Source organism: Canis lupus, chromosome 5 (genome assembly GCF_048164855.1).
Source record: "Canis lupus baileyi chromosome 5, mCanLup2.hap1, whole genome shotgun sequence".
Classification (NCBI taxonomy): domain Eukaryota; kingdom Metazoa; phylum Chordata; class Mammalia; order Carnivora; family Canidae; genus Canis; species Canis lupus.
This window is the reverse complement of record NC_132842.1, coordinates 30,648,861-30,670,099: the sequence shown is the minus strand read 5'-3', so window position 1 is coordinate 30,670,099 and position 21,239 is coordinate 30,648,861. Positions and strand designations below refer to the sequence as shown.

Below are 21,239 nucleotides of genomic sequence, written 5' to 3'. Positions count from 1 at the left end.
TGTGAAATGAGTCAATTATTCTTATTTTTCATGAAGAAGAGGTGCAAATGATAATTTAGTTATGCAGAAATCCTTGATTACTTGACTTTGGATTTCGGCAGTTGTCCTTCCTCCCCACTCAAAGCAAATTTATTTTTCTGTAAATGCTTTGCTTCGGTTATTCTTAAAACGTCGACTAAGCGTAGGTCATCAGGCGATTGGAATGTAGACTCATGCTGAGGGGGAGAAGCTAGTCAACTTCGAGTGGACAGTTTGTGTTGTGTGTTTCTCAAGTGGCCGATAGAAAATTGTGTGACTTTGTGGGGTCATTTTTGAGCTCCGAGTTATAATGTTAGAGAAGACAATTTGCCTCATTTTTCATTTGCTTATGTGGTTTTTTTAGACTCCCTCATTTATCCAGGACTAAACACAATCTGTATTCCTAGGCTTAGAAACGGTTTCTCTTGTCCATTATACAGTTGTTTCTTTGCATTGCCTGCGTATCCTGCAGGGAAAGACAACTTTGTTGTCCAGCGCGCCCTGGCTTAGTTCCACAAAGAATTTTCATCTTTTTCTGTCATAAATATGGTTTCTTTTGCTCTGTGAGTTGGCATTCCTTCAGCTCTCTCACTGTCCCTCTTATTGGTTGCAGCTATCATGAACATAGTTCTGTCTCAGCCATGTGGGAAAATCTTTGTAGGGGACCCACATCAGCAGATCTATACCTTCCGTGGTGCAGTCAATGCTCTGTTTACAGTCCCTCACACGCACGTCTTCTATCTCACACAGGTAAGAGCTCTCTCTGCTTCCGAGTCCCCAGAACTGTAGAAGCAAGCTTTGTGGTCTCCCCCGCACCCTCGTTTTTCTGTGGTTAGTGGGGGCCAGGCGCCGTGCAAGGCTGTCTAGTCGGCACACAGCATGTAGTGGATCCTCGCTTCTAAGCAGTGGTGCCCTGTGGTTGTCAGGGGGTCTGCAAAGTCAGAACTGTTTTTACAACGGCATGTGCCATTGTCACTGTGTTCACATTTGCACCGCTGATGCCTTCCCGTGAATCAAGGTGGTGGCACCAAACGGTGCCGGCTGTCACAGTGTTCTTCTTGTAGCGCACTCAGGGTACAACGAACAAAAGAGGTTCAACTCCAGAACATTCCGATGTTCCAGCAGACATGATGAACTGCTAGCCCTTGGGTGTGTCTCTAGTATTCTGTGGGATAAGGGGCCGACGGAAGTGTGTTGGCTGTCTGACGAAGAGCACTTTTGTGATTGAGTTGTGAGCTCAACTGGCTGCTTTTGTGTGTATTTAATGTTGGTACTCGAGAGAACAGCTGACAGACTTGGGTACTTGGCATTTTCTCAAAAATGAAGGAAGTGAGCTGTGACTTCCAGGAAAACAACTGACAAATGTTTGTTGCCAAAGATAAAATTCTTGCTTTCAAGTGAAATAGAAATTTGGAAAACTCGTGTATGCGTGACACCTCGTGGCATCCCTGGTTGTCTGAGAAAGCCGTAACGACCCTCCCCTTGCCCATACCTTTCCGCATGAGGCTGCTGGGGTAGCCCCGTAAACTATTTAGAATTCTTCTACAAAGAAGATTTTTGTCTTCTCTCCCACTTACTTCTTTATTCGATCATTTATTTATATCAGTGTGGACTCGTGGATATTTCATTTTATTTTTTGGGTCATGGCTCCCTCAGAATGGTTCTGTAGCAACAAAGTGCTATTTGTTGAAAGGCTCATGTTTTCTTTAGTATTGTCAATGTTCACCAGAGCGCGTAGCAGTTTATTACTTTAAGTCCTTAGTACATGGCAAAGGGCTGTAAGTACCATGAGATTGGAGACGAGGGTGTCTTTCCAGCTGCAGTGATCAAGGACGTGGGTGTGGGGCCACGTTTTGAAGGGTAGAGAACAACTGGCCATGTGCCAAGGCAGGGGGCATCCAGGGAAGGCTCAGAGAGTGACGATACTTGGGGCTGGCGTGTGGGGCAGTGGTTTTAAATTAACGGTGAGGGAGGCTCAGAGGCGAGATGAGAAACCCTCCTGCCCTCCCTCCATCTTTTGAATAATTGACACTCTCATTTGATTTGATTTGGAAGGAAGGGTAGATTTGCTTAAAAGCTAAGTTTTCCACTGGTCTTGGGGAATGAGAGGAGAAGAGGCTGTTCGGGCCGTGAGGGATGTTCAGAGTGCATGTACTGCCGTTTTCCTCACGTGCTGCTCTTCCTTTTTTGTAGCAAGGGTGTGGCCTGATGAAAGTATGTGGGCAAGAGTCATCTGGCAAGAGGGCGGGAGAGACCGAGTGGGTGAGGCATGGAGTTTGGGCTGCTGAGCTGAGATGGTAGCAGTGGTGAGAAAAAGAGCATAGACCCTCTGGTGGGAGGATCGCCCAGATCTGGATGTGGGGGTAAAGGGTAAAAGAAGAGAGGTAACTGGAGGGTTTCAGGGTGAAAGCTGCAATTTCTGAAAGCTTAGAACTCAAGTCAGCGATGGTCTGATTGGCAAGATTCTTCGATTCCTTGTGAGCGGGTTTACAGTGGGGAATTTGCAAATCCACTTTCCAGATAGGGTGAGTCAGGAATCAACAAGCAGGGTCTTTGTGGGGACAGAAACAGGCGAACCTACTTCAGGGAGGGCTTGTTGACTCCTTTTGTTCCGTCATTTTCTCACAGAGTTTCAGATTTGGCGTGGAAATAGCGTACGTGGGAGCTACCATCTTGGATGTCTGCAAGAGAGTGAGGAAAAAGACTTTGGTTGGAGGAAACCACCAGAGTAAGGCCTTCAGTTACTCTTCATTTATTTGTTACAAAAGTTAGTTTTCCTCTTTACTTGGATTTGCCACAGAGTTTGTGCTCTCTCCCAACAGGTGGCATTAGAGGTGACGCCAAGGGGCAGGTGGCCCTGTTGTCCCGGACCAATGCCAATGTGTTTGATGAGGCTGTGCGGGTGACGGAAGGAGAAGTCCCCGCGAGGATACATCTGATTGGGGTAAGAGTAAATCTCTCCCGACTCCTCCCTGCACAGACACAAACCCAGCAGCCAATGAAAGCATTCAGCTTCATTAGGATTATTACACAAGCAAGCATTTAGGGTTTGGGGCACCATCTGCACCATGACTGAGGTCTTTCCCCCTAGCTGTTCCGATATGTTAGCATTCTTATGAGGAACCAGCAAGGACTGAGGATCCTTTTCTCTGTTCTTTAAAACACTGACACCCTTCTCATTTTTGGCTCTGCAAATGAGGCTGCCGGCCGGCTACCTGCGAGTGTTGTGGTGTGTGGTGTTCATTAGTATAAGGACAAGGGAGCTGCCAACACAGCTGGGAGGCGCTAGTGGGCTCCAGCGTAGAGGGTGTGGACACCTGGGTTCTAGATCTGATTCTGTCACTAACTTTGTGTGGCTTGTGGCAAGTCACCACTTCGGTGTGCCTCATTCTCTCCATCTCTGAGACAAGATTAATGCCTTTACCTGGTTCCCGGGGAAGTTAGGATTAAGTGACACATGTGTGACATTTCTGACTCTTCAAAGCAAAGTTACATGACTAAGAGATGTTCACTCTGTTTATGAAAAACAGTGTTTTTGAGGGCTTCCTGTGTGTGGGCACTCGGTATATACAGTCAGTGAGTCATAATCAAAAGATGTTCTGAATTTTCTCTTTTTTTTAATTGATAAAGATTATCCAGCCAAATTATGGAAGCTTTGGAAATTAAAAGGAAAAAAAAAACCTCACGCTCAATCTCAGTATTTCAGATAACAATTTTCCCTTTTGCTGTTCATGTCTGTGTCTTTATAGACACACATTTCTACATAATTGGAATTATAATGTACCTAAAAATGTGTTCTTTTTTTTACTCCACATGTAAGCATCTTTTCTTTCATGTTTCTACGTGAACGACTACAGTATTTCATCTAGTGGTTATAGCGTAGTTTAAGCATTTTTTGTTATTGTTAGAAAATAGCACTCTTGGAGTGTGGCCCACGTGGGGCATGGTAGACAGTAAGTGGTTGTGGTCCCTCTGTCACACCCACGTGTCGCCTGAAGCATGTGGCAGCACTCTCGATCACATCTGCTCTCCAACTACGATATGTGCTGGCTTATTTCAGTCTCTGTTTGATGTCAGCGGTTTTTATGTCTCTTCCCCAAATGATGACAGGTCCTTGGAGGGTGGTGCCTCAGTCACGGGTTTCTTCTGCGCGGGGGTCCTGGACAGTGCTTGGCATGTGCTTTTAGGTAGAAGGGGCTATGCTGTGATACAGGCAGGGCTCCCCCACCCCCCCAGGAGCTAAGCTTTTAAACCACACGACAGTCTGGACCTGTGGGCATCTCTAGCTTAGGTCTTCCTCCAAAGACACAGTGGTAAGTCCTGATGTTCCGCACGCAGTGTTCAGGTATCCTTGGAGTCTCCACTGCAGCCGTGTTTCTGTTCCTGAAAGGTAGATGGTTTCAGGTGCCCCTTTTTGACAAGAGAGCAACCTACAGCTGGGTCTTCCCTGTCACCCTATTTTTTTTTTTAAACAGAGGAAGAGTTTGAGGTCACTTCGCACTTGATAATCCCAAGTGCTCAGGCTGCGTGGTAACCTCAGTGCCCTTGTGCTTGATGACATTTCCTCCTTCCTTTCTGATTGCTCTGGGTGTGATCTGAGATCCATTTGCAAGAAAACATCTCATTTCAAAATCCCATCTCTACATTTGCTTTCACCTGTTTTGTTAAAACAACAATAACGAAACAAAACGGAAAATAACAAAAAAACAAAAATGCCACCAAAACACTTTTTCAGGGGATTAAATCATTTGGATTGGACAGAATCATTGATATTTGGATCCTTCTTCAGCCAGAGGAAGAACGGAAGAAACGTGAGTACCCTCGTGGCCGCGGTGGCAGTCGGCAGCATGCCAGTGATGAGGGCCAGGAGCGGGTGGGCTGGTTCGGAGTCGCCTCCTGGAGAAGAGGTGGAGCTAGTGTGGCTCTCTTGCCACCTGGAGTGGGAGGCTGAGGTCTCCTGTCTGCAGAGGTACCGAGAGCTCCTTCTAGACCCTTGTCTCAGGAGTCTGAACTTCCTCCTATTGTTGGTCCCGGAGGCTGTCTGCCCCTGTAGCTGCCCCACTGACACCTCTGCATGGGCCCCATGTGGCTGTTGCTAACATCTTGCAGTGCATTTCCTTTCCACGCTGCGCTGGTTCACATCCCTGTGAAGTGGGTGAAGATGTCAAGGGTTGGGCCCTCAAGCCTCAGTGTGGAGACAGAGAGGCTAAGGCATAGGTCCTTTTGGACTTGCCCAGGGTCACACAGTAGGTTAGTGAAGGAGTCGGTACTAGAACCCGGATCTCCAAGCTTCAGGATGGTTTTCAAGGGTGCTGTTGGCTAGGAATGGGGAGCTGTGGCTGTGGTAGCTCACCGAGCCCTGTCGTGTTAACCCGAACGTGTGTCCTCCTCAGAGAACCTCGTTATCAAAGACAGGTTTATTAGAAGATGGGTACACAGGGAAGGCTTTAGTGGCTTCAAGAGATACGTGACGGCAGCCGAGGATAAGGAGCTGGAAGCCAAGATTGCAGTCGTTGAAAAGTATAACATCAGGATTCCAGAGCTGGTGGAGAGGATAGAGAAGTGCCACATAGAAGACCTGGACTTTGCAGGTGTGGACAACAGTGGGTTCTTCACTTCCCAGCGGGAGGAGGGTCAGATGGTCTTCTTCCTGCGGGAGTACTTGAGGTGGCCCGGTGGGGCTTTGCTGCATCCCGGGGAGCCTGGGAGGAAGGGGAGCAGAGCTGCTGTTCCTCCCCAGGGGCCCTTCCTTTCCGTCCTGGCTCCAAGGCCGCAGAAGGGGGCCTTCCAGTCTCAGCTCTGCCCCCATGTATGACTCTGACTCTGCTAGAGGCCCCCCGGGGCTCTTCTGTCCCTTTGCCCGCAGATGCAGGGGGTGGGCATGTTCCTGCGAGCTCCAAGGTGGGATTCGGGTACTAACGCGCCCACCGTGAACTTCCCACTTTTGCCATCTTTTTATTTCTCTCTCCCTCTCTCTCTTTTTCTTTCTTTCCTGATTGTTCTTTCCTGTTTTCCCCTTGCCCCCCTTCCCCCAGAGCAACATGCAGGTGAGGAAATGTTGTGGCCGCATCCTTAGTTTTAGGAGCCTAGCGGGAAGAGCCCGCTTTTCTTTTCCTCTCTGGTCCCTTCCCCTGCCAAGCCCCCATCTAACTGTGCTCTCTTTTTATTCCAGAGTACATTTTGGGCACCGTGCATAAAGCCAAAGGCTTGGAATTTGACACTGTGCATGTTCTGGATGATTTTGTGAAGGTGCCTTGTGCCAGGCACAACCTCGCACAGCTGCCCCACTTCCGAGTTGGTAAGGAGCCTCTGTGTGAGCCGCCTGCTGGGGGTGCTTCCTTGGGTTGCCTTGCTTTTTGTTGGGTGGTGTGGCCTCTTGGCAGGATCCTCTTCAAAGGAAAAACACCCACCTCCTGGTTCTAAGTTTTTTATTGTCCTACTGTGTGTTTTTGAAAATCGAGGGCTGCCAGTAGGGCAGGGTTGTGCTTATGGTGGTCCTGTTCCCCCTGGCATTAACTCTCAGATTTGGGCTTTTCACCATCAGTTATTGGGTACCCAGCCTCATAGAAGCTTTAAAAACATACAATTTACCTGCTCACCAAAGTGTTGTTGGTTTTGTTTTTTAAAGATTTTATTTTAGAGAGAGAATGACATAGCAAGAGAGAGCAGGGGCTGGAGGGGGAGAGGGTGAGGGAGAAGCAGGCTCCCCGCTGAGCAGGGAGCCCAATACAGGACTCGATCCCAGGACCCCAAGATCATGACCTGAGCTGAAATCAAGATATTTAAGCAACTGCGCCCCCTAGGCACCCCCCCAAGTGTTGTTTTTTAAAATTAAATCTCATTTTTACTAAAGGGGCCAGGAAATCATAAAAAAAAAATAAGCACTTTGTATCATTTGTCTGCTTTTATATAAATTTATACTCAAGGCGAGTTGTTATGCTCTGAGTGTGCGATTATTTTGGTTTTAAATCTTAGGATTAAAACATGTGAAGTTTTTCTATAAACAAACATTCTATTAACCGTGCACTCAGAATTTGGGGCATAGCATACATTGGCAGCCTGAAAATAGAAATGCTAAAAACTCCTGGTCTCTGGTGGAATACATTCCTAACATTACAGAAGGACGTGGTGCTGAAGATAACTTAGAGCAGAGTTGGGGGAGGGAGGGGCCCTAGGCAACGGTGGCTCCATATTGGGTGAAGAAAAGTTTATCTAATATGCTGCTACCTTTTTTTTTTCTTACTGGCCAGTGCCTGTTTATATAATTTTTTGTTTATAACAGCTTTATTGAGGTCTAATTCCCATACCGTACAGTCTGCCCATTTAAAGCGCACAGTCGGGCACCTGGGTGGCTCAGTCGGTTGAGTGTCTTTGGCTCCGGTCGTGATCCCGGGGTCCTGGGATTGAGTCCCACATCAGGCTTCCTGCTCAGCGAGGAGTCTGCTTCTCTCTCTGCCCTTCACCTCCCTTATGCTCTCTCTGTCCCAGTCTCTGCCTCTCTCTCAAATAAATAAAATCCTAAAAAAAAATAAAGCACACAGTTGAATGGCTTTCAGTGTATTCACAGATAGCCGCTCGATGCTGCGTTCTCACTGTTGTACTGGGTGTGGTGACTGTCAGGGGAGAGGCTTCAGGGGCAGCAGAGCCTTGTGATGTGTGTTTCTTCTCTGCTTGTTGTATGATAGCCCGACATTTCCAGGTTGGACTGGGTTGGAGAGAAAGACAGTGTCAGGAATAGGGAAGAATGTGGACCTTGGAGATTAGCAACCTTGAGTTCAGCCCCTGGGCTCTTGCTCAGCCTTGGCCCATGTGTCCAAGTGATTTGGGCCCTGTGAGCCTCAGTTTCCCCATCAGTCCCACACAACTGTCATGAAGAGACCTGGGAGGATGAATGAAAACATGCACCAGGCATGATGGATATTGCATGACCAGTGATCAGGCTCCCGGGATTTCCCAGTAGCTGCACATATTAAAACTCAGCATTTTGTGCCACCAGTCTGTGAGGTTTTTGTTTATTTTTGGAGGCTTTTGAGCTGATACCTTTCTTCCCTTCACTTTCTTTAGAGTCGTTTTCTGAGGATGAATGGAATTTACTGTATGTTGCAGTAACCCGTGCCAAGAAGCGTCTCATCATGACCAAATCTTTGGAGAACATTTTGACTTTAGCTGGGGTAAGAGGAACCAGTTACACAAGTTAATTTAGCAACATCCAGATTTTACTGGGTTTCAGTAAGGGATCAAACTTGTTGAAAGGGGTCAACCAAAGGCCTGCAGAGGCCTTTGGTTCAGGCTCTGGGGTTGAAAGAGAAGGGGCTTCTTTTGCTCAAGAGGACAGGGGCTCTCAGTGCAGGAAGAGTTGAAATCAAACATGTAGGTTCTTTTCTCAATTCTTTCCTGATTCAGCTTGAAGTGTTCTTTTTAGAATATCAACTGTGTTCATGTGTTTCTTTTCTTTTTTTTTTTAAGATTTTGTTTATTTAAGATTTTATTTATTCATTCATGAGGGACACAGAGAGAGAGAGAGAGAGAGAGAGAGAGGGAGAAACCCAGGCAGAGGGAGAAGCAGCCTCCTTGTGGGGAGCCCAATGTGGGACTTGATCCTGGGATCACACCCTGAGCTGAAGGCAGATGCTCAGCCACTGAGCCACCCAGGCGCCCCTGTTCACGGGTTTCTTAATTTCTCCCTTGCTCAGTTTGTGCTCACCACTCTTGGGGCAACAGCAGCAGGAATGTTTTCTGGGTCTGCCCTCCTCCTCGCCCCTTCCCTAGTCCCCACAACTTTGAACCCACAACTGCTGCTTTGAACCCACAACTGCTGCTGCTGCCACCACCAGACTTCTTCCTGGGAATGTCCCTGGGGGAGGGGAGAATGAATATGCAGGCTGAGATGTGGGGAAAGTGTGGGCACTTGCTCTTTATCCCCTACAAACCAGCCTGCCCCACCACTATTTCCAGCTCCTTCCTGCCTTTCAGAGGTGGGAGGAGAAGCCAGTTAGTCATTTCAACCCAGTTGGAAACTTCAGCAGACACTTGAGCTCACGGGGGTTGTCTAGTCCATCTTTCCGTGAACCAGTTAAGCCAAAACCTAGAACTTAAGTGTAAAAGTTACCGTGAATACTCCTTTCTCTGCCATCTCGAGAACAGAGAAGGTTTCGTATAGCAGAAGCGCCGAATCTCACGCTCTCTCAAGGGGATGAGAACCCTGGGAGCTGTGGAGTCCAAGCAGTGCCACCAGAACCTCAGGGCAGGAATCACTTTTTATTGTCATTGAGAGATGTGTGTGGAGATCACTCGTTGCTGTTCACACAGCTCTTCTCATCCCTTGAGACTGCTGAGGAGTACTCACTGGGTCAGCATGTCGTGGTTGGCGCGGCCCCACACGATGGCTGCTGGGTTCTTTGCAAGTCCTTTGCCTTCATTGATAACGCCACAAGGCGTCACAAGGCACAAGTCATTTTCTGGTTTGCAGGTGTGTCCTGGGGAACACATTCTAGAATCTCAATTTCTAGGTAAAGGATAAATGGATATGTGATTTTTCTAGATACTGCCAAATTGTTGACAGAGATTTTGACACCTCAGCCTCCCACCAGGTACATAGAGGAGTCGGAAAGGCTTTTTAAAGCTAGTTGAGGGACGCCTGGGTGGCTCAGCCATTAAGCGTCTGCCTTTGGCTCGGGGCGTGATCCTGGGGATCCGGGATGGAGTCCCACATTGGGCTCCCTGCATGGAGCCTGCTTCTGTCTCTGCCTGTGTCTCTGCCTCTCTCTCTGTGTCTCTCATGAATAAATAAAATCTTAAAAAAAAATAAAGCTAGTTAAATACTCATCAGTTGGTTATTATGTATATTTTATGGGGAACGTGAATTTTTCCTCATAAAGAAAAGGACATGGAATCTAAAGAAATACTTCCCCCTTTACTGAGTCTGAGTTGGAAAACATCTGCTGTTCACAGAAGTGCTCTGAGGAAGCCCCAGAAACGTGGCCCATCCATGTGCCCAGATGTTTGGGTCTGAAAGTCCTTGCGTGAGAGGGAATACTTCTGCTTTTTATCACAGCTTGCGACTCTGTTTGGAGACATCCTCTTTGGAAGTGGCTAAGTCCACCCTCTGCTCAGCGGGGAGGCTGTGGGGATTTTGAAGGCTCTGTGGATGGGAGTAGGGTAATAATTTAGAGAATGTGAAAGCACATGAACGGTGGAGTCCTGCATGCTGAGGCTTTGGAGCAGAAGGAGCCATTGGTTCCTGCTACCTAGAGTGAGAAACCATTTTGGTCTCGTAACCAAGATTTGGCCAGGCAGCCTCTTTTTCCTCTGACCCCCGTAGAAAATGTAGCTCATTCCCAGCCTTTTTGTTCCTTTGTTTCTTTAAGTTTTGAGGAAGTGAAGGGAATCATTACAGTTTTGTATTAAGTGTCATGAAGTCCTGCTGGTTGCTCAGAGACAGCTTCTCAGCCTTCCAGAATCTGAGATTCTTTTTTTTTTCCCTTTTAAAGATTTTATTTATTTATTTGAGAGAGTACGCACAAGCAGGGGGAGGAGAAGAGGGAGAAGCAGACTCCCGCTGAGCTGGGAGCCTGACTCAGGGCTCTATCCCTGCACCCCAGGATTGTGACCTGAGCCAGTGGCAGACACTCAACTGACAGAGTTCTGACTCACAGAATCTGAGATTCGTAATGCACGTTGCACAGGCACGTCCTCAAAACAGTGCTTGGCACATAGGTGGTGCTCAGGAAATGTCTGTGCTCTGGATGAAAGCAGCATCCCTCCTGGCCTCAGGCTGGGGGTCCTGATTCCACAGGCCCTGGGTCAGACTGCCTCGGCTCACAGCTCTGCTCTCTCGGCCTGACACTCTGGGCAAGTCACCTGGCACTCTGTGCTTCTGTGTCCTAATCTGTAAAACTGGCACAATGGCAGGACTTACACCCCAGAGGAGGGGTTAGAGATGGCTCTTGGTGGCCTGATGGGGTACCTGCTGTGGTGGTTTGGGAGGATGCAGGGGTCCTCTGAGGCAGTTACTTGTCTTTGAGACGTTCAGCTCCAGGAGGGGGAGGTATCGAGGGGAGAACTGCCATCTGAGGAGGAGCATGGAGTCATGGCAGGCACCCATTCATTCAGCAGTGTTTGAGGTGTGGTTTTTACCTGACAGAAGTTCTGTTGTTGTGTGCCTCCTTGCCATGTAGCTTTGTATTTACAGATTGTAGGACAGAGCGACTCATGTTGCTTGGTGCTGGGAGGGCACAGATCCTGGACTTAGACTTGGGTTTGAGTCCCACATCTGCTGTGATCTACCTCTGTGATCTTTTACATAAGTGACTAATTTCTCAGCTATCGTGCCCTCCTCTCTGCCATGGGGACGATGACAGAGCGTTGGTGAGGATTATACATATGGCACTTCATAAGCCAAGGACCTAACTGCATATAAAGAACCAGTGTGTTTCAAACCAAAGCAGCCTGGAAGCATTTAAGGAAGTAGTGTTATCATGTGGCTTTGGGTTCCTGAAGGCTACGGCTTCTAATGAAGCTTTGGGGTAAGCATTGCTTTTCTTCCTTGGGATAGTGTTTGCAGCAACTGGCACTGCTCCTTCTGCCTGGACCTTACCAAGTGCCATAAGCCCCTTGGCAGTTCCCTGGATGATGGCGTTTCCCAGCAGCTACGGTCTTTGTACCTATGGAAGTAGTCGATACCAGGATGTCACTAAAGAGTGGAGAGGGGCTTGATCGATTCACCCATTCACTCAGTTGACAAAGTAGATTTATAGAGACCCAGTTATGTGCCAAGCACTGAAGTTCATGCTGGGGAGTATAGGTAACAAAACTGGTATGCTTCACGATCTCATGGACTTTACTGTGTGGGAGGGATGCCATTAGTCAGCTTTAGATCCACCAGCAAGATTTGGGGAGTTGGAGAGTCTACCGCTTTTACACGTGCTATAATCACGCCTTGGGCCAGATGGGAAGTTATCTCTGTCCCACCGTAGCACCATGTCTGTCAGCGCAGCAATGACAGATTGTCTTCAAACTAATTGTCCGTATAGGAAGACTGATTTTTCCCATTATGTTTGGGGTTTTAAAGGTTCATTTTCTTTTTTTAGCTTTTAGAAATAGACCGTGAGACGATTCATTTGCCTAGTGGGATTCCTCTGTGTCGTAAAGATCTTATTTATGTATGGGAAGTGGAAGTTCTCCCTAAAGAGCATGGTCCGTGCCCAACAGGATTTGTAGCCTGGTGGAATTTGATAAACTGATTGTAAAATTCACATGGACGGATAGCCCAGGAATAGCCAGTCAGGGGAAGAATGTAGTGTGGGAACTTGTGGGTGGATAGTCTGAGTGTAAAGACATGCTAATGAAAGCAGAAGAGACGGGTCAATGGGAGTTCCCAGAAAGTTACAAGGATATGTGGGAACTTCACTTGTCATAGCTAGGAGTTACACATGGTAGGGAAAGAATGTGCTGGAGTAGTTGGCTTTCCATATGGAAAAAAGTCAAGTTAAATTCTTTATACCCTCATCATAGATTCCAACTGGATTAAAGACCTAATGTAAGAAAACAGTTTTAGAAATGTCAGAAAAAGGGGCAGCCCCCGTGGCTCAGCGGTTTAGCGCCCCCTTCAGCCCAGGGCGTGATCCTGGAGGCCCGTGATCAAGTCCCATGTTGGGCTTCCTGCATGGAGCCTGCTTCTCCCTCTGCCTGTGTCTCTGCTTCTCTGTTTCTCTTTGTGTCTCTCATGAATGAATAAATAAAATCTAAAAAAAAAAAAAGTCAGAAAAATACCTTAGGATAAGGAAGGTTTTCTTCATAACCTTGACATAAGAATGGGAAGTCCTGTAAGTTCTATAACAGTTATATCAAAATGTAAAACTTCAGGGCGAAAAAGTAATAGGCAACATTTAATTAATCTTTAGGAAACATCCTTTGAGATGTGTGTTTTGCCAAGTTTTCTCAGAGTTTGGCAGCAAGCAAAACCCATCTCTGCCCTCCTGGAGCTTATGTAACTGCAGAGAGTAGGACTGGCAAAGGTCATAAAGAACTATAGATTTGTAACACATAGGCCACTTAGTAGTTGTGTAGGTAAAAGATACAAATGAGAAGTTCACAGAAAAAAGGAGCCCTTGTGGCCAGTGCATAGAATAAAAAACCAAACCAAAACAAAAAAACCCCTCTGTCATAGCCCAGGAAACACAAACTAAAATAATCACGTTGGTAAAAATGAAAACATTTGACCTTTTCAGCTATTGGCAAAAATCATATGGAAGGCGGGCACCATCCTGGTACTGGTGGGAAAATGTGCACCGCCACTGCTCAGGAGTTTTCGCTGGAGCCAACCCTGGTTCTAAAGTGTGGTCGAGGGCCTTCCGGGCACTTGACAGAGCCTAGCTCCTCACGCAGATACTATGCATGTCCCTGAACCCACGTTCGTTGATGTCTCCAGACGCCGTCATTGAGACATGAGTATGCAGCAAGGAATGGGTTTCTTCAAGAGGCAGCCACAGGAGGGGAGGGGGGAGGAGGGCCGAGTAAGCCTCCAGCTGCCTCCTGGAAGCCGGAGAGAAGGCAAGGACTCAGAAAATCCGAAGGCACACAACAAAGGCCTGGGCACCGCCCTGCTAACCCTTTGTTCTGAGGTTCAGTCCCCACTGTCTTTGGTCTTTCCTCGTTCCTGAGGGACTTGGAAGGATGACCCCAGCACCTACTTTCTGCTCAAAGGAGGCAGAGATCAGGGTTTGAGGAATGGAAGCCTGCTCTCTTTTAGAAAAACGCTTTAGTTCCAGGTTGAAACCCAACATCCTGCATTAGTGAGATTTTTATACCTTGGTTACTAGTTTTCATAGGGCATTTGATCTTGTTTTGTCTAGGGCCTCAGGGGAGTCGTTGTAACCGGGTAGCTTGTTGTATTGATCAACTGCTTTCTTCAGACAAGCTCTCCTAAGTAGTAGTTTCAGGTCCACTGGAGGCTCTCGGTTGCGAGCAGGGTTCTTTGGGAGATTGTCCTTGCTTGACGGGGTATAGGGAACCTGTGGATTCAGTAATCTGCTTGTGAGCCTTCCCAGCTTCATTCCCTGAAGAACCGTGGTCGGCAGTACCTCATATGGTGCTGATGAGGTTGGAGCTGGTCTTCTCGATGCCTCCACCACCTGTCTGGGATTCAGGCCACACAAGGGCACATCTGTGGGGCATGTCAACCTGCCTGATGCAGACATAGTGAATGTACCTGTGTCCAACCCCCTAATGTGAGCCTTGTCAGGAATTCCTAAGTCATGGAAAGTGTAGAAAGAACCTTCCAGGTAACACATCATAGGGGCTTAACCAAAGCCACCTCACCTCTAAGGGCTGCTCTTAGTTGACACAGTGCAGCCAGCAAGGCTTAGTCCAGTTTAACAGGCAGGCAAACCTTCAACGACCCTTAATTCTCAACTAGAATCTAACACCCATGGAGGTGTGTAATTGTAACAGTTTCTGTAAAATCACCCTCATTTTCAAAGATAGCCAAATGAAGATGATTCTGTTTGTAAAATTAAGTCCAGTTTTAACACAGTTGGCCTAATTGTTCACCTAAGCATGGCCAGAATAGTGATTGGCTTGTTGTTACTGTTTTTAAAAATATGCTGTGCTGGAACTTTCCATAGGAGTATCAGATTGAGCTTTTAACAGCGTCTCAAGGTGAAGAAGACAAGCCAAATACTTGCCACCACACTTTGTCTGCAATATCTACAGATTTGGGTGAATTCCTGTCTTTGAAGTCCCCAAATACCTTGAGGTTCCTGCACCTGCCAGGAGGTACCCTTTATTCCCATAGCAAGGCTGCTGGGCACCCTGTGACAAGGTCCACGCCAATTTTTCCAGGGGGTTTCATTGGCTCCATGAAGTCATCCTTAGTTCCTCAGAGCTGTCTGGTCACGTCTGAGCCTTTGCCTGCGTCCCTTAACTGTGACATGCCTGTCAAAGCCTTGGTAACATAACCAGTGTTTCCAGTTGTGTTCTGTCATAGAGACCAGATTCTTACTGAACTTACAGAAATAATTACATTGCTATGAAAATAAGAATAGTCACTGGGAGTTTCTGAATCCTGGAGGCATCTGGCTGGGAGAAAAAGATAAATGTCATATTTGTTTCCAAAGAAATATTTTACTGAATTGCTGGAAGTCACAGCCTTAAATCTGGAAGATCAAACGGGACCAGTGACATTTCAAGCAAAAATCTGTTGGAATGAAGTTTTCCCATTAGTTCCAAATCTTTAGCAGGAGTGAGGACTCTCAGCTGTGGGGAATTCGGCCCACAGCCCTCAGCTGCCACCAGGGATGCCCTCTACCCAGGTGGTCACATCCCATGACTATCTGCCCCAGAGTAGGATGTCCTGAAAGGTAATCCAACTTTTGGATTGTACCTCAGAGAATCACTAAGGTTTCTGTTGATGCCGAATCACTGCTCCACTGCTATCTGATCTTGTGCTCCCTCTCCTCTCCTCTGCCCCCTCTCCCCAACCTATTATCCCCCCCAGGTGTCGATCACGCTCTAATAGACTTTACATAGTGAGTCTCCATGGTCTTAGTCCTGACAATACACAAAATTCTTTTCCAAAGATTTCCCTTCTTACAGACTTTCTAAAGCTTAACAGAATTGTTTCCTTTATTTCCAGTAAACCAACAACCTTAAATTAACTTTAATTCCAAGTATTTTCCAAACAACATTTGGGTTAGTTTCTCCTAAGAAACTAACTTAGTCTAACTTAGTCTTTCTAACTAAGTCTTTCTAACTAAGTCTAAGTTAGTCTTTCTAAGTTGAATGCCCAATTTTTTCCAAGCGTTTGCCTTTAAACAAACTAGATATGTTTTACAAATTAATTTTAGCAAACCATCTAGAGGTAGAGGGGTGCCTGGGTGGCTCATTTGGTGAAGCCTCTGACTTTGGCTCAGGTCATGATCTCAGGGTTTCAGGATCGAGCACTGTGTTGGGCTCTACACTCAGCAGGGGAGTCTGTGTGTCCAGCTCCCTCTGCCTCTGCCCTTCCCCCTGGGATCCTGCTCTCTCACATGCACGTTCTCTCTCTCTCTCTCTCTCTCTCTCTCTCTCTCTCTCAAATAAATAAATAAATAAAATCTTCATAAAAAAATACCATCCGGAGGTAGAGAAAATAGCTCACATTTACAACATGCACGAACACAGAAATACACGAACAAGATGTCGTCAAAATCTTAGAGGCCCAATCTCCAAATCCCTCCCTTTTACAAAACAATTGTAAGATGGTATTATATGATTTATGGATTTGTTGGTCATTTTTCTCCAGAGTCTAATGACTCTTGTAGCCAACCAGTGTCACAAAAAATGGATGCCCAGTTTTCGAGAATGCAGACCAGAGGGTAGACTTTGCATGTGGGGCAAAGTATCATTTCCCATTTTTCAAGTAGAACATGGCTGGTTTTATTCAAAGATACCAAAAGCTAAGGCAACAAGCACACCAAAGTCCTGAGTGACTCCGTACGCACTGGTTCTTCCCCAAAGTCAGGGCTTCACAGGCTGAACCAGACAGCTTCTCCAGCCTTTGCTTAAGAAAAGGAGGCTAAGAGGCACTGGAACAGGAGGAGGAAACCTAAGAGCAAACCAAATGGGAGGAAGAAACAAGTTGGTGTGCCATCAGGTAGGAAGAACTCCCCAAGAGATGTCTACCCAAATGGAACCCAAAAACTATTTCCTTGCCACAAGAGTTAAACACCAAATATTGGCCGCACTCTGTCAGGATGAAGCCCCAGGGACAGACCTTAGAACAGAGAGCCCAGGCAGCTGCTTGGATTAGTCACCAGACTGTGCCACTGGCCAGCAACGAGCCATCAGCGAAGAGCTCCTGGCCGGCTCCCCAGATCTGAAGCCGAACCCAAGCTCGTCTGCCCAATGCACAGCAAAGACAGAGACATCAAGTATGCAGCAAGGAAAGGCGTTGTTGGGGGCAAGCCTCAAAAGGAGGAGAGTCAGAGAAATTTAAGGGCAAATGGAAAAGGCTTGGATAAAAAATTGGCAGCCATGATTATGAGTCCTTTCGACCTTTCAGCTGCCAGTTTCATACATATGTTGTGCTGTTTGTAGGATACTAGGAAGCCCTCCGCCCTCTCACTCAGGTGCAGTGTTTTTCAGAGGCCACATGGCATATGTTGTCACTACAGGCTGAACACAGAAGCAGAGATGACAGGACAGTTGTCTTCCTTTAGGCCATACACAAAAGGAGATTTGCAAAAATGTAAAAACTATGCTACTCTTCGAAGTTTTTTTTTTCCCCTGAAAATGCAGTTGTTTTTCATAAAAATATGTTAACATGATAGGTATAATTGTGATTCTTTTTTTTTGTAATTGTGATTTTTTTTTTATTTTTTTTATTTATTTATGATAGTCACACAGAGAGAAAGAGAGAGAGAGGCAGAGACATAGGCAGAGGGAGAAGCAGGCTCCATGCACCGGGAGCCCGATGTGGGATTCGATCCCGGGTCTCCAGGATCGCGCCCTGGGTCAAAGGCAGGCGCTAAACCGCTGCGCCACCCAGGGATCCCCTGTAATTGTGATTCTTAAGAAGAATAAGCATTTTAAAATTTCTTAGCCTAAATTTTGTTAGGTGGTAAATATTAATAGATGAAACTCTCCTACATGAACCTTCTTTGGAAACCATACTGTTTAGTAGTGTCAAGGGGTCCCAAGTCCAAAGTGTTTGAGAACCGCTACTTTGGAGCCGTGCTTTTTAAAGTGTCGGTTGCAATCTGTTCATGATTTATGAAGTTAATTTAGTGAGTTATGATAAGCTTTTTAAAAAGGCGAGATTGAAATAAAAATCCGAAAGACAAAGACTATACTCCAGGTTAAATACTCTTTCATGAAACTGTTGGCTCTTTTAAATATGTACATATGTGTGTTTAGAATTGTGATGCTAAGTAGATTTCTTGGTGTGGATCCTGCTCAGAAAGTTTGTAAAAAGAGAAACTCTTGCATGGGTGGGTGGGAAGGCATATAGAAGCATGTCCGTTGCTGCGTTGTGGGCAGTAATTTGGAAGCTGAATGGCTGAATCAAATGTGGAAAGAGTGGGATGATTGAGCCCCGTGTAGCACTTAGATGAGCTAGATGGGAAGCAAACTCAAAGTAGATCATTTATGTAAATAGATACCTGCAAGATGATAAGCTAACATTCTAGGACATGTATGTAAGCCTAAAGCCTTTAAGGATTGATCAAAAAGGGTGCATGCCAAATTCATGACACTGGCTACCCCTGAGAGTGGAATAGAGATGACAGGCAAAGGGAATTTCAGCAAAACCTGTCATTCTGCTTTGAAAGGATTTCCTGGTTTAGTTGTCCCTCAGTTACTGGTGGGAACAGGAGTGTTTATATATTTCCTGTTCTTTTCTGTAGCAGGCAGACAGATCCTGCACGAGAGAAAGCCAAATCAATCAAAATACTGGATATAGGTTTTGCCAAAAGTAGATCAATAGCCCGTTGTAGTCCAGAAAATTGAAAATCATAGTTACTTGGTTAGCAGATTTTGTGGTTCTGCTGTCAGCCACAAAACTCTGCCAGGGTGCAGCAGATGAGACACTGGTCCCTGTTCCTGTCCCTGTCCCTGTCCCTGTCCCTGTGGCTTTTCCAGTCTGGGAGGTCATTCACATTTGCTCTGGGTGCCAGGCCCTGAGCACTTAGCATGGGGGAGTATATCTCCTTCACATCAGTCAAATGAGGCAGGCACTGCGTTATCTGCATTTTACAGATGAGGAGGCTGAAGCTTGAGGAGGCCAAGTATTTGCTCACTCCTACAGCCACAGCCTGGGAAGAGGCAACACACTAGGTCAATACGGGCAGATCTTTTAAGGTTCCCCGTTTCAGCCCACCTGGCTTGGAAGGTCATTGTACAAATAATTTTTAATGATTCCAGATAGGTCAGCATGAGATAAAAATCCAGAGACAGTTCTGAAATAAGATTACAGCCGATAGTTGTTTATTTTTTATTTTTTATTTTTTTTACATGTTTGCCCATTAAACCTTTTATTTTTAAACTGGCCATTTTATCAAGAATCCAGCTGAAGTGCTTTAAGTGTTCAGTCTTGGAGACCACCTTACAGGCAGGGAAAAAGCAGAAAAACTGAGGGCAGTCAGTGCTTTTCTCCTGGGTGGACTCTGCTGAGTCCGAAGAGCGTTTCCCGCGCCAGTGCTATCGGAGTTTCCAAGCGGAGTGTGGCAGAGACACTGCTTTTATCCTCTCTCTCTTTTGTCATCAGGAGTACTTCTTGCAAGCAGAGCTGACAAGTAATGTCTTGAAAACCGGAGTGGTTCGCTGCTGCGTGGGGCAGTGCAACAACGCCATCCCCGTGGACACTGTGCTCACCATGAAGAAGCTCCCCATCACTTATGTATGTGGGCTCGGCAGGTTTTGCTTTCCGTAGAATTTGATTCAGTCGTTTGCTTCTTCTTACATGTGAGCCGTGTGCTTACCGGGGCTGAGATAACAGAGAAACGTGTATATAATCCTCGTTAGGAGCCTTTCACAGGCAAGGCACAGGAGACGTCAGGTCAGCCTCTGCGTCACAGGCGGTATAGTCAGGAGTCAGGCTGGGAGAGGGGGATGTGGTCCCACACTTACAGGACCACTGTTCCCCTGGGGCGCCCTGTTTAGCTTTCCTGGCCTCTTCACCCCGTGCCATGACAAAAGCTGGTTTCTGCCCCAAGGGAGTTTGATAGAGGTGCGTCTACCCTAGATGGCCGTGCTGTGGGATGGGTTACCTCAGGTTGTCCCGGCTCTGAAGACATCAGGATAATGGCACCTGGTCCCTTTGTGGAAAATCCCTGTTGCCCGATCACCCCCCTAACTCCTCTTCCTTCCCCCTCACTGCAGAGCAACAGGAAGGAGAACAAGGGTGGTTACCTGTGCCACTCCTGCGCGGAGCAGCGCATCGGGCCCTTGGCCTTCTTGACAGCTTCCCCTGAGCAAGTGCACTCCATGGAACGCACTGTCGAGAACGTAGTGCTGCCCAGACATGAAGCCCTGCTCTTCCTTGTCTTCTGAAAGCCAAGAGGAGCTTTCTCCACGGTACAGAATGCCTTGTGTGGACTCCAGTTACTTGAAGAAAGCCAGTGTGGGGTGGGGTCCTCACTCACCTGAGACTCTGAATTCACTCACAGAGCATTTTTTTTGAGGAATACGAAGCCAACGAGCGTTGGACCTGCCATTTCTCTATTCCCTGTAGGTAGCCAGTTTGCACTGCCCCTCCTCTATGCGCATCAGGCTGGGGACGCGGGGGATGTTCTTTTGATAAAAAACAAAACAAAACATTTTATGTATTTAAACTTTTATTACAAGGTTTCAATTAAACAGGCATTGTAGCACTGGCATACCACTGTGTGACACCTGGCCTCAGCCCTGCTGTTTTTGAACTTTCTCTTTTTCCTGCTTACTCTTTTCAACACCTGTGCCCCCGCTCACACGAAACACCAAGCAGAGTATGAGACTTCATGTCTGGGTGGTAGCTGACAGATCAAACACAGAGAGTTTTGTGCCGTGGGGAATCACACGCGATGAGACCTAGTGTGTGCCTTCGTCATTACACGGGGTGCACGGTTTAAACAGGGAAGCTTCATAACACAGGAAAAGACAAGTACAAAGTGACAAGAGCCAGACTTCTTGTGTTTCCCAAAGGTAGAACTGAGGATCAGAAACCCTTGAGAGAAAAGTGGAGTTGTCCGGCCACCGAGGGGGTGGGGCGAGGGGCCTCGGGAGAGATGGGAAATTGCTACCTGGTTCGCTGCCTGGGGATGCTGGGTGGATGTTGTAATAAAGCTGTTCTTACAGAAACCAATGACAAAACTCCCATCGTCTAGATGTACATGGATCTGGTATTTTTACGTTTTTGCCATGCAGCACTTCAGGGATGCAGATGGCAGGTGGGGGAGTTGGCACGGCATTGCCCAAAGAGCTCACCACATCTAGTCTCTGAGGCCACCAAGCGGCGTCCAGGAGCAGGCCTCGTAGCTCCCGTTGTCACAGCCTCCCCTTAGCCTCCTCCATCAGCCTGGTGGAGCTTAGAGTGCGGGCCGGTGAGTAAAGCAAGCGTGCTGTCGGATTGGGCTAGGGGTGCTCTAAAAGGGCGAATGCCAAGTGAATGTTTGCATATTGAGGAGCGTTCACAGAATGGGACCTGAAGGCAGAGGTGGGAGACGTCGAAGGCAGAGGGATGGGGCTATTTCATCCACTCGGCCAGT

General features: G+C 47.0%; 1 protein-coding gene across 3 annotated transcripts in view; it reads left to right on the top strand.

Annotated features, from left to right (window-relative positions):
• Nucleotides 1-20,372, top strand: part of FBH1 (F-box DNA helicase 1) — a 47,190-nt gene extending 26,818 nt beyond the window's left edge. For all 3 annotated transcript variants that reach the window (XM_072825908.1, XM_072825907.1, XM_072825909.1), the window contains 9 exons: nucleotides 632-768; nucleotides 2,647-2,746; nucleotides 2,841-2,962; nucleotides 4,754-4,829; nucleotides 5,412-5,609; nucleotides 6,191-6,316; nucleotides 8,083-8,189; nucleotides 19,262-19,393; nucleotides 19,876-20,372. In XM_072825908.1, the coding sequence (XP_072682009.1) occupies nucleotides 632-768; nucleotides 2,647-2,746; nucleotides 2,841-2,962; nucleotides 4,754-4,829; nucleotides 5,412-5,609; nucleotides 6,191-6,316; nucleotides 8,083-8,189; nucleotides 19,262-19,393; nucleotides 19,876-20,046 (1,169 nt within the window). In that variant the 3' untranslated portion in view covers nucleotides 20,047-20,372. The remainder of the gene's footprint in view (nucleotides 1-631; nucleotides 769-2,646; nucleotides 2,747-2,840; nucleotides 2,963-4,753; nucleotides 4,830-5,411; nucleotides 5,610-6,190; nucleotides 6,317-8,082; nucleotides 8,190-19,261; nucleotides 19,394-19,875) is intronic.
• Nucleotides 20,373-21,239: the final 867 nt, after the last annotated feature.